The 13,039-nt window shown below is 37.7% G+C and overlaps 1 protein-coding gene across 1 annotated transcript in view; it reads left to right on the top strand.

Moving 5' to 3' along the window:
* Window positions 1–5,077: 5,077 nt before the first annotated feature.
* The window catches only part of LOC101171026 (VPS10 domain-containing receptor SorCS3), a 51,378-nt gene continuing 43,416 nt past the window's right edge, over window positions 5,078–13,039 (top strand). Inside the window, exon 1 of the mRNA XM_004077342.4 lies at window positions 5,078–5,953. Coding sequence (XP_004077390.2) covers window positions 5,276–5,953 — 678 coding nt within the window. The 5' untranslated portion in view covers window positions 5,078–5,275. The remainder of the gene's footprint in view (window positions 5,954–13,039) is intronic.

Raw genomic sequence — 13,039 nt, 5'->3', positions numbered from 1 at the left:
AAAGTGGCACAGAGCTCCTAGCCCAAGGTTAGCACAGATTAAAAGATGTGTCATTGATGTAAAAGGCTCCACCTTCCTCCTCAGTCTGTCAAACACATTTGGGAACAACCCACTTCATTTTAGCAGCATAATGGATAAACAGTGTGATGAGTCCAATTACCTCCTCATTGCAGAGGCATTCTGGCGGGAGTGAGAGTTAGCTGTCTGGCACGCTGCAGAGCCGCAACAGTAGCACCTGCTACCCAGAGCCCTCACTTGTAAGAAACTCAATTTGTTTGTACAACCATGCTGGAAAAACAGTGGCTATAAAGCAGGGTTTCTAGGGAGGACAACACTGCTGCCTTCCTCTGATTGCTGTTTTTACTTTACTTTTTTGTGATTATCAGCAAGACCAAAAGGTGCCTGTCTCAGCAACAAACTCAGTGACAGTAACTCTGGTGGGATGTGTTTTGGAAAAAACGTGAATTATCTCATTCCCCTACCACAGTGCTAAGCTTTACAAGTTGGGAGTTTACACACAAGAAAATATGTGAGATCTGAGTCTTTAAAATATATTTAGATAGGTTTAGTTCATTTTGGTTTAGGGTACTTAAGGTTTTATTCAGTTTGATTTTCTTTAATTATTCTGACTGCCAGAATGACCTTTTTGTTTAATATGCGTCTGTGTTTTGATTCATTTTAGGTAACATTTAATTCTACTGAGTTCCTACCCACCAGCTTCTTAGTTTCATTAATAAAAAAACACATGAAAAATAAGTAGTTTTACATGCATCAGAGAATTTATTCAATTGTCTGACAAACAAGAAGGAAATACCACAGGTCTGTCAAATGGCAAAGCACTTTGAAGTTGTCCAGATTAAATTGTAGGTCATAAGACAAACTGATTGAACGTAGACAGCTTTTCCTTCTTAATTTTATTTTTATTTCGTGATAGTGTAAAAGCAAAAGTGTTTTTTGAAAAAAGGGCTTCATTTTATTGCTCACTCTGCAGCTGTGAGCACAGGTCCTAAATTTAAGTTAAAAAATAGCTTTGATGAAACATGTCACTACATATACATTAAACAAATCTTAGATGTTACATTTTGGTCAATTCGTATGATCTAGTTTTTTGTGCTTGATCCAGAGCACAGAATTTACTTCTATTTCAGGCAATCGTGGTTCAGAGGTAGAAGGGTCAACCTCTGATTGGAAGATCCCAGGTTTGTTCTCCGCCCTCATGCAGAAGTGTTCCTGGACAGGACACTGAACCACATATTGCTCCTTATGACTATAGGTTGCTGCTAGTGTTCAGCAGTGGAGCCGTCAGTGTGTAGCGTGAAAGAGGTCAAATTCGATGAGGAATTTGACTTTGTCTCACATGGGCACCATAAAAATATGTAGCGTGAAAGGGATGAATATGACAATTCTATTCCAAACTTGGTTGAAAATTAAAACAGAAAATGTAATAAAATTGTCGCTCGGCGACCTTCATAATAAAATAAGAAATATTAATCATCAATTATCAGCTTTTACCTATAATCAAAAAAGTAATTATCAATTTATCAGTCTCTTTAAACCTTGACTTGTGTGCCAAGTCTTAAACCTCAAGGGAGAAACAGGTTCAAGCAATCCATCATGAGTTGGGGTCCTTTTACGACCAGGTGTGGTTCCAATGTTTTATTGAATCTGGACATGCAAATATCAGGGGCGGAATATGTCCTGCCTCTGAGTGTGCCTCTTGATTACTGGATTAAAGAAGGTAGTAGTTTTCCTATAAAATAAAGTTTTAATCAAACCTGTGTGTGTCTGTTACAAAATCTATATGAGACAAAAATAAAATGATTCATACTTCACATAATAGAACATCAAATTCTACAAGTGTTAATAGTTAAAACAGGAATATTTCATTGGTTTTGTTCTCAAAGGAGACGAGACACTTTCTTCTGTGAAGACAAAAATTGGTTACACACAATTCAAGTTTACACCTAGCCATTTGCTCTTGAAGCTGTGAAGAGATGTTTTGCATGTTAGATAAACGTAAACAAAAATTCTGTGTCTTCTAAATGTAATAGGTTACTTAACGCTCACAAAAAGTGCTTGCAGCCTTCTGTCGTAAATTCCGGCAGACACTTGCCGATCTGCTTGGCCAAAAAGGAAGGGTTGCTTTGAAGGTGTCATGCAGAGATGAACCAGAATTGGAAATGCGTATTAGCACAAATTCTTGTCCAGGGTGGCCAAAAGTTTAGAATTTTAAATCCAGTTTGGAGTAGTAATTTTCGCAGTTATATTGTCACATGGTGCCTGTATTTCTGGAGAGGAACTCCGTTATCTTTGGATGGGGTATTCCACAGAGAGATGAATCAACCCAGAAGGTCAACTTAGGTCACCAAAGCCTACCAAGAGGCCTTCATGCTGCAATTGTGTGAATATGTGTGTGCGTGGGTGAATGGGACTCTGGCTGCAAAGCGCCATACAAATTTATTGTCCTATTAAGAGAAGATTGGTGGAGAATTATTAGGCAGTTTTACCTACTAACCTAAGCTTGGAAAGAAGGGGCTTAAGAATATATTCAGAGGTTGGTGTTAAAAGTGCCACTCCATTCATCTTTTAAACTACTGTAAAAGCGTTCCCAGTTACTTATGATTTTGCTGTTTTTAGCCAAAACCCAAAAAACCTGTTGTTTTCCAGGACATAGTTTCTGCAGAGCAGCAGTAGTTCATCAGAAAATTGCCTCCAAGCCCACTTCACTTGCTGCATCACAAATCATCATGAGAGAAATGCTATAAAAACACATTGAAAACAAAGTGTTTTTAACATCAAGAAGAGTCAGGACACATTATTTGGCTACACCAAATGAACTGAACTAAGAAATTGTTAAAGCCTTATTGATTCTTAAGGTACTAATTATCATTAATATTTTAGTCTCAGATGAAAAAATTGACTGTATTTGAGAACTGGACTGAGTGTGACATCACTCATAGAAAGTGCCTTGATTCTGATTTCAAAGAAATGAAGTCAATTTAGTTGCTTTTTTTTGCAATACAGACATTACTCTGTTGGAACCAGAAGTCGTCAGTAAGCAATGATTGGTCCAAGTTGGTCTGAGCCAACATTCCTATGGTCACCACTCTCACCAATCAGGAGTGAGCTTTTTGGAAATCCACACCCCTACCACTTGAATTCTGGTTCAGGAGAATCAATGAAATATTTCAAAAATTCCACGTTAGACTGCATACTTTTAGTGAGGCATCTGATTGATCAGTTTATAACTTAAAAATCTTTCAGCACGAGATAAATGTATAATGAGAAAAAATAGGATTGTTAAGAACCTAAGGACAAAAATAGGTAGCAGAGCAAGTACGGTTATTCTGACAAAAACAACAACCGAGTAATAGCTTTTTATTTCTCAATGGAAGTTTATGGGTCACTCGGTCCAGTTCTCATTTACAGTCAACGGGTGAAACTCAATTACCGGTAGTTCTCTCAGATAGTTCCAGAACTTTGAGTTGATGTCAAATAAAGGGTTTCCCTTTTTTTACAGTCTAGGGTTGGTCATTGGGAAATAGAAACCATCATCTAGTGGTGCTTTGAGGTATCTTTTGCATCTTTTGTTACTTCAGTGTTGGGTTTAAATTTGGGAACAGATTGTGATGGCTTGGATATATTGTGAATTTAAGTCAGTTTTTTAATTCCATCATGGTTTCCATCCTCGTCAGGTATCTTCTTTCCCTTTCGGCTTATTCCCATCAGGGGTCGCCACAGCGAATCAACCACTCTTTCGAGGATGAGTTGCATGGTTAACTTGGCAATATTTCACGCTGGATGCCCTTCCTAACGCAACCCTCTCAAGTACTCATCAGGTATAATGTCCACAAATGGGCTGATAGGTGTAAAAAAAAAAAATTTCAAACAAACGAACATCCCAAAGAATGTGTTTATCGTTTTAAGTGACCAAAACGCAAACCTATTCTATTTTTGACCAAGGCGAGTGTGACTGTGTGCGCACACCAGTGAGTGTATTCTTGTATGTGTCTCTGAGTGTAAATTAGGCCATGATATGTATACATAATGAATGCTATGCTTTAATATACCTGCACAAAGAACATGAGGATCTAGATTAAAAAATAATTTCATTCTGTATTGTGTGTCTAATTGTACTTAGTGTCTCAATGATTAAAACAACATGCCATTAAAAATGTAATATAAAAAACTATGCAGAAAAATAACTAAGATTAAGAGGGTGGAGTTATTTGTATGCAGGGGAGTTGATGTGTCCCTACCCACCTCACCCCTGTCAACCACTGTTGATTTATTCCTATTTGCTCAGTTTGAAGCCAAATTTGCAAAACTGAGCACTAAACCAAAATGGTCAAATAAATTAATAAAGATAATCATTTTAATCGAATTAAGTTTTATATTATCAATATTTTATGTGGAACTTAAATACATTCATCCATGGCAACCACCAAACAGTAAAATATGATCATACACGTCCATGCTTAATCTATGGCTGTAATATTACCACAAACCACAATAATATCTATTATTATTATTATTATTATTATTATTATTATTATTATTATCATAAGGGAGAACAATCTGAAAAACAAGTAAAAGGATGACTTAGAAAATAATGTTCTTTTTTCTTCTTCTTTCGTCTGGTTTGTCCAGCCTGCAGGTGCGCTGTGACCTAAAAGAACATTCAGCAGATCATGCACATCTGCAGAACCGCACCTTTACAGGCGCAGTCTTGAACGTGAGTCTTTTTCAAGAGCCAAATTGAAATTATAGGGAAAAAAGCAGATCTGCTCTTGTGTTTTCCTTTTGTCTTTTAAAATGTAAAATGTCTTGGATGTTGTCATCATGACAACATTTGCATGACAGTCAAAGCTTGAAAAACACTTTAAATTACTTCAGTAATGCTCTGATCTGTTTTCAACTTTAACAGGTTTGCGCAAAGAGATACATTTGTTACAAAGTAGAAACTTCCCTTCTGCTGCAGAGGAATCATCTCGATTATGGTGTAATGTTGAGGTGATTTCAGAGCTTTAATGCGCTCCTCCCTTCTTTCAGACTATCTCGTGAGGTCTAACAGTTTCTGCAGTTGCTCCTCGCTGGCGCGCTCGCCTGATGCGCAGCGCCTCCCCAACTTGCCCTCACTTTGACGAAATCATCTTTAGAGGTCTGCTGGATGCCTTCTTGCTCGTAAAGATGAGCATTTGAATATTTCAGAAGTTGAACAGCTCTACGTGTGCTTTATTTTCCCTCCGTGTGTGGACTGTCAGATTAGCGCACAATGGTTTTTGGGTCCTTGTGGAGCTTTTTGCTTTTGTCTTGCATGTTTCTCTTTCACCCGAAGATCGGAGCTCAAGGGGAGATAAGTTCTACTAAGTCGCTCGACCGATTTTATCGTTTGGAGGTAACGCCGGGGGACGCACCTGTGACCAAAAACCCAGCTGGGATCAAAGTGAAACAAAAAGTCGATGAAAGGTCTGAAGTTTTCAGCAGTTTGGAAGCGGAACCAGCCGCTGTCTCTAAAAGCAATGAAAATCAGGTGGAGAATAAAACACTGAGTGGAAATATCACTCAATATCGCAGCTCGCCAAATTATGAAAGCGCCCCAACAATACCTCTGGAAAAGTATTCCAACATTTCTATGGATCCACCGGCGGCTAATAAAACGACCCAACACACATTTTCCGATAAAGAAAGGAAGATTAAAAGGAGTGTTGGTGCGTCATACACCGAAAACATGGACAGGAGTGTATGTGGAGGAGCGCAGAGAAGAGAGGGGTTCTTGGAAACGGTCCAAGGTGCGTCCAACTCCAGAGCCGAGTGCGGTCGCACTAGGCAGGAAGCCAGAGGGTTAAACCCGAGGCAAAGTGAGCCCTACTTGGACACTTCTACTTTTGTTTTGTCGGGGGACGCGGCACACAACCAAGCGATGGTGCACTGGTCCGGACACAACAGCAGCGTGAGTTTGTTTCTTAAAACAAAACACACTTTATCAAAAGGTTATAAAAGACAAATGATTCTCACACATTTTAACTTAGTCCCAAGTATTGAACTTTTTATAAATAATCTGTTGAAGTTTTAACGCGTTTTTCCAAACATCCATCTTTTTACGCACGGCTTCAGAGCGCAGGGAAAAAATTACGTCCTGCAAAAAATGACCCTAAAGACTTCTCACAAATAATACCCTTTTAACCAAACAAATAATTTGCTTCCTTGCACGTGTTTCATGTGAATGCATGCACGGCAAAGGCTGAGCACCTATGCGTATTTGGCACCTGTTTATGATGGAATGATGATTGTGCGCCACCAGAGGCTTTCAATAAGCTATTTGTCACATAAACTTTCAAATCACAGACTATCTCGCGGGTAATTCTAATAAGACATGGAGCAGTTGGGGGTGGGGGGTATTTGGGGGTATGGAGGGTTCAGGCATTTTACCAGCAATCACAACACATTAATTATTTATGAAATCATCAAACAAGGTCTCCCTGGAATGTGTAGTCACTAAAATAAAAATAAAAAAAGACTTCTAAAAGGTTTCTAATCATCACTGATGAAAGCTTGTCTTTTAAAACTTACCTGTCTAAATATCTGGGTGAATAGCACCCTGTTGCTCAGTGTTTGATGTTAAATTGATTTTAAGCTGTGCACTTCAAGAGCTACTCTCCAAAAAATAGCACAACTTTAAGAAAAGGTTGATAAAACACAGTAACCGTACACACAAATGTAGACAGCACGGCTGCTCATTGTGAATGCACACCGGTTTACCATCACAAAGAGAATTCCAAGGAGAGTTTATCTTTCCCTATGCAGTATGCCGTCTGTTTGCAAAGACAAGTATTTATCGGACACAAAGATCTTCAAACTACAAACAGCCTTGTACAAAAGAAATGATCTGCTCTGCATTTTTTTACTTCAGGTGATTTGCTTCACCTTAATTTGCTGAGCAGAGATAGAAACAATCACTTGGGACTACATCTAAAGATGTTTTCCCCCAGTAAAACTGCAAGTATAGATAGACTGAGATTCAAAATGTTAGAGGTGCCACTGAGATTCTGTCATCTTGATGGGTCATTGAAGACAGGCCAGATATGCCCCTCATAAAATGTGATTTGTGGGATGCACAGTGAAATATGTGGTCGCTTTATTATGTTTTCACCATTGATGGTCTTTTTCTATTGCAGGACGTTGCTCACCGTTCATCTATGACGGGCTTGTCACTGCAGCTAGTCAGGATTTGAGATTTATGCAGTCGGAACTTGGTTCTGTGGTCTTGAAAGTGCGAGAGAAACTGCAGAGTTTAAATTAATAGGATTTTATGACTGAATGTTAGAGCTCAGGCCATATTAGATGTAAATGACTGATAATAAATTCAATCTTAAAGGGACATTTGAAGGAAAATGACTTCATTCCTGTGCTCTAAGGTAGTTCTATCAAATTTTCACTTCAATACTTTCTCTGTGATTTGGCCGAGATGTCAAATCCCTCAGGGAATAAAATGAGAAAGATGTCTAAGGTGGTGGTGAGAGCTGCAGCGGTGGATCTTCAGAAGTTTAGATTTGATCAAGAATTTCAGTGTACGAATCCCCAAATCTGTCCACAAGTCTATCTTGCGGTTTCTGGGATTGTCTCAGAACATCAAAGCCTGGAGTCAGAGCCCCCCACACTCCCTGACTTTAGGAGAAGCATCATTGATTGGATCGACCACGGGAATAAAACATATACCTCGCAAATTCCTTTTTAAATTCATACTCCTTAACTGCAAGTAGTATTGATTAGCTGTGCATACTTCTTGCTGCTTAAATCTGTCCTGAATTTAAATGGGGATGGAGATATGATTTGTAAAGATGCACGATTCAAATCTGCTGGGGGAAAAAAAAGTAAAACTGATTAAAAATATCTATAAGAGAGAGTGGTCACACAAGTGCTTGATGATATGATGATAATCTTTGTAAAAACCCAAAGCAGTGCATCCTACCCTCGTGGGATTCCCATCCCCCTTGAAGGCAGGAATCTTCGTCTGCATGCCAGCTGGTGATTAGGGAGTTATTGGCAGCCAAATGATTTGGTGCTCCTCATTGACCATTTTTGCAAGCTTCTCTCAGACAGCTAACCAAACCAGGGCACTGTTGTGAAGCCAAATGAGTGTCTGTACTGACTGCATGCATGCGGCATGCCTTGTGCTTCGGCTATACATTGATGTAAATAATTTTCTTGTTCCAGAAAAGGCAGAATCTCAGAACAAAGACTGTCAGAAAACTGCAGCCAGGCATTTAAGAATCCAGCTGTTCACTTTATGTCCTGAATATATTTTTATTATTGTGACTGGTTGAGAGTCAGACGGGCCTCCTGGGTCGTGTTGTAGACACACTTAGTCGGAATGAGGCTGTTACTGTTACACATAATCTCATTGGCATAAATAGACAATAAAAAAGAGGAAATGACCTGGCCCTGGGGGACACCTGTTTTCAAACTGCTTCATTAGATAGACAACCATTCCATTTAACATGCTAGAGCCAGTTGCAAGGAAAAGTCTTGAACTGTAAAATCAGATAGAAGATTTCCAAATCAAAAAGGTTTCTGACCACTTTTTAATCTGCTATAGGAAGAAATTTCCTTTAAAAAAAAAATCAGAACAGCACACCATTTGATCCTTTTTTTAAATGTTGCCATTGAAATTCACAGTAAGATCTCTCAAATTAAAAAGTTTCAATATTTTTAGACAGGCTTGTGCATTTTATTCATGAACCTTTTGATTTCCAGCCCCCCTGCTTGAAAGATAAAAGGGTTTTGATGCATGCTATGCTAGTCGATTATCAGAAAAGTTAATGCTCTCACAAAAGAGTAAAAATTATCCCCCCTCTGTGACACATTTTGCATTCACTGAAGCCACTGAGATTTCCTTTAAAAAAAAGAAATTTATGTTTTTTTTTAAGGTTTCTGATTATGTCTTATTTCTTCCCCCACCAAAACTAAATAAGAATTCTGAAGTTTCAGCAGTGGAGCAAAACCAAATCAAAAGCCTTTTCTCTCCCAGCCTCTTTCGCCCTCAACCTGTTTGTCCCTGGGGGTGTCAGCACTACACACCTGTTCATTAATCCTGCCTGCCTCCAGCCATCAGAGCTGCACTGTCCGCTGATGCGATTGTGGGATGCTGATGTAAATTGTAGGTCTGCGTTTCGTACGACCCTCAGGAGCCTCAGTCACTCTTTGTGACCGCAGCTCAGGCTGATGTGTCTTTTGCTGAGCTTAGAACCATTTTGTAGCTGGAGCTGTTATGATGGGTATTGTCTAAGCAGTTATGCTCCAAACTTGGGCAGCATTGCTGGCACAGGATGTTTTGGTTCACTGAAATGTGCTATTGTCTCGTATATTTAGTGCAAGCATCATCTGTCTGGTAAAGAGTAAGAATTCATAAAGTTGTTTTTTTACACACTTGCACTTATAAACTTAATCAACAGGAATAAAACAAGGTGTCGTAGAAAGCAATAGTTTGGTCCTACATCCACTTTCACCTGAAAGAATACAGCTTGACTCCACCAGTGAAGTCTTTCTGATTTCTTCATCCCTTTACCTTATAATTTCTTTCCTCCCGTGGCACCCAGGATGGAAGCTTCAACCTCTCTCTAGAAATAATTCAGTGAAATTCCAGTTTTTACTCCTCAGATGACATGCATGTGTGGCTTTTTTTCCATGAATCATTTGTGCTTGGGGACCATAATGCATCACATCAACATATGCTCTCAGCACTTCCTCTGTACTCAGAATTTATCTTAGCAGCACAAAGTGCATTTTAAGCAGCAAATAGAGGGCTGCCATGAGTCTCTCATTCAAACACATTGACATCACAGGAATTTATTCCTTTTTAATTGATCTTTGTTTTTTATAGTTAGATTTCTTTTTACACTTTTGAGTAATCAAAACACAAAAAAGCCTCAGAATAATGATTGACAGTTTTGCATGTGATTAATTAGTTTTATTACCTGTCGCTGGGAGGTAGATGCAGCATCCCTGCGATTGTCTTTTGGAAACAAATTTATGCAGTTTTTTTTATTTGATTGGAAATAAATCAAGTATTTAAATTCTCTTTGAGAGATTTCTTAATTAATCATCATAAAGTTTCACTTTAAAGACCCACTCAGATGAATATTATGTTTTTGGTGTTTTTAACATGTTCTTATGGCATTTTTCTGGTTCTAGAGGGCATATATAAAGAAAATTGAGCTTAAAATGGTATTTCTGAATTTTTTATTTCATTTTATTTAAATCATTGTGAATCAGGAGCAGACAAATTAAAAAACAAATTAAAAGTTTAAATAACAATGGCAAGCTACAGCTCCTTTCTCCGCTTCTTTCTTTTTTAGATGCATCCACTTGTAGACAAATGGATCCGTGCGTCTTCATATTCTTCGTACTCCAATATTACTCGCTGTTTTTGTTGCACTGCTATTATTTGTTTGGGGCTGTGAGGGGCTGTAAGCTAGAAGGAGAGCATGTAAACAGATTGATGATGGGAAATGGAGGTAGGGTTACACTGCACCATTGGTCCTGCCCAAAACTCAGAGGCTAATTTCTAATGACCTACTGCCTCTCTGCCAAAACTTTGTTCTAGAAAAGAACCCTTTTTTTTTCTTCTAAAATGCTATAATGATAATTAAAAGACCAAATGTGAATGCTTTAACAATGGATCGAAATTATTATTGATTTTTTTTCTTTTCCCCAATCAGGTCATCGTGCGACCCCTTTTTTGGTAATATCATGTGTTGTGAACCACTGGACCTTGAAGCAGCGTAATGCCTGAAGCAATACAGCAGGTTCTGTCATGTTTAAAGATGACAGGATTTCTCAGGTGGCAGTCAGCTTAAATAATTGTTTGACTTGGCACTTTATGGTGACAGGAATGTATTAGTTGCAGGGGGAAAATTGCTTTTCCTATCTTGTGAGTTACAAAAGACCCAACCCGTAGCACCACACGCTCTATGCAATCAATGGAGATGATGGAAAACGTCCAAACACAGAATGGCACATTTAGAAAACAGAGTACTCAGTCACTGGGCATTCTGGAACAAATTCTTTCAAATGACTGGTTGCTTTCTCATTGAGTAATCATTTATTGTTAAAACCAGGGGCAATGTGAATTAGAAAACAAGGGGGGAGTGAATTTTTTGGAAGAGGTTGTGACAAAATCCAGTTCTCCAAACATTTTTTATATGCCGCCTTTATCCTGTTCAAGGTTGTGGACGGGGGACTGGGGACACATTTCCATCTGTCTTTCGATGTGGGGGGGGGGGGGGGGGGCAGTGTCTATTTGTCAGTCGATCACACAAAAAAGAAAAAAAAAACACTTTATGATCAATCACCACACAAAAGTAAAACATGTTTTTGGAGAACATGTAGAACTGAATAGCTTCAGATTTTCCAAACATCTGCAAAGCCGTTGCAGACACAAACCACAAAGGTACAATATTTTTGTTTTAATGATTAAATTGAAACACAAAGTGCCAATCTGAAGAATGGCAGAAATGCTTTTCCACACATTCATAGAGCAGTGGCAAAAAGCCTTTCAATTCAGATTTAATGCTTCTGTTTTCTGCTTAACACTTTGGTCTACTGGCTTCTCCTGTTATGTTGGGATTTACACACAAGTTTGGGTCCTCGAGGAAATTTCCACTTTCAATCTTATTAACTTCATTTTTCCAAGATTGTAGTTGAATGCAAAGAGTTTTTTTCCAAATCAACCCAAAATGTGTGAAATAGTCACTTTTATACACTTTTTGTTAAACAGGTTTATCTTTTACATTTGACTATAAACTGACTTGTAAACTGACTCCTTTATCAACATATATGCACATTTTTCTGAAACTTATAACATTGAAAAAGTCAGTTTCCTGCCCCCAGGTGTTCTAGTTAATGCCGGAATTTTACTTAAAGCCAAACCAATTACATTTGATTTTCTTTCAAAAAAGCATATAACATAATGATTGTATTGTTACATTTTGTTTAAATGTCCAAAAAAGGTTTAGAATCAAAATAGAAACCAATAAACACATTTGTGTCTGTTACTTAGATACAGAGTACAGGTAATAAGTGGCATTAAGCATTTCTTTAGAACAGAGAGTGAAAATATTTAATGGACAGTCCATGATTCCACTTTAGGTCTCTGTATGAGCTTATTTGACTGTTTATTTGTGCTTAATTATGTTGCCACAGGATTTAGTGCTGGCATGAGCTCATAATTCATATTCTTTTGGAACAAACAAAAAGCCGGTGGCCCTGTTTTGGAGATTATTGCTTCTATGAATAACCTAACACTCATTTTCAAAATAAGCTTCTCTTCCTTTTTTTCTCCAAATTAAAAAAAAAGTGTTTTTTTAATACATCGCTCTTTTAAAAAAAAAAAAAGATGAAATTATAAATAGTATTGAACTACATTTATATTTCTATTGTCCCCCCCCATACATGGTAATTAACAGCTTTTCTTTCTTTATGCAAGTGGAGCGTAGCGTAAAGAGTGATTCTCTTCTGTGGCTGTTGAACAAATGGCCCAGTGAGTAAAATAACAACTGTAGATGATGTGAATATTTTAGTTGAAAAATAAAAGTAAACCAAAGGTGTTTTTATTTTAAAAGAAACTTGTTGACACAATGATTTAGTTTACTTAGTGTTGAATTTTTGTCTTTATGGCAACTTTTCAAGGTTCAAATAAGTCTCAGTTAAAGAAAAAAAACATTGAGTTAGATTTATCGTAAAATAATCAGATATAAGATTTCATAAACAACATTTGGGGTCAATGTCATAAAATATAAATGTTTTTTTTTTTTTGGTTTCCTATCAATCTTGATTAACAAATTTGTCGAGACGACAAAATACATTTTATTGTAAATGTGTGCAGTAAATCATGAGCATTTTTTGTTTGGTTTTAGCACGACATGGATTGAATTTCAAGCTCTATTTTTGGACTGAAGTTCAATATGAAACAAGACAAATCAAATGTTGCCATCACTGCGCTTATACTCACAAGCTTTATATAATGATCCAAACTGAA

Source organism: Oryzias latipes, chromosome 15 (assembly GCF_002234675.1).
Source record: "Oryzias latipes chromosome 15, ASM223467v1".
Lineage (NCBI taxonomy): Eukaryota > Metazoa > Chordata > Actinopteri > Beloniformes > Adrianichthyidae > Oryzias > Oryzias latipes.
This window is presented reverse-complemented; position numbering and strand designations above follow the sequence as displayed.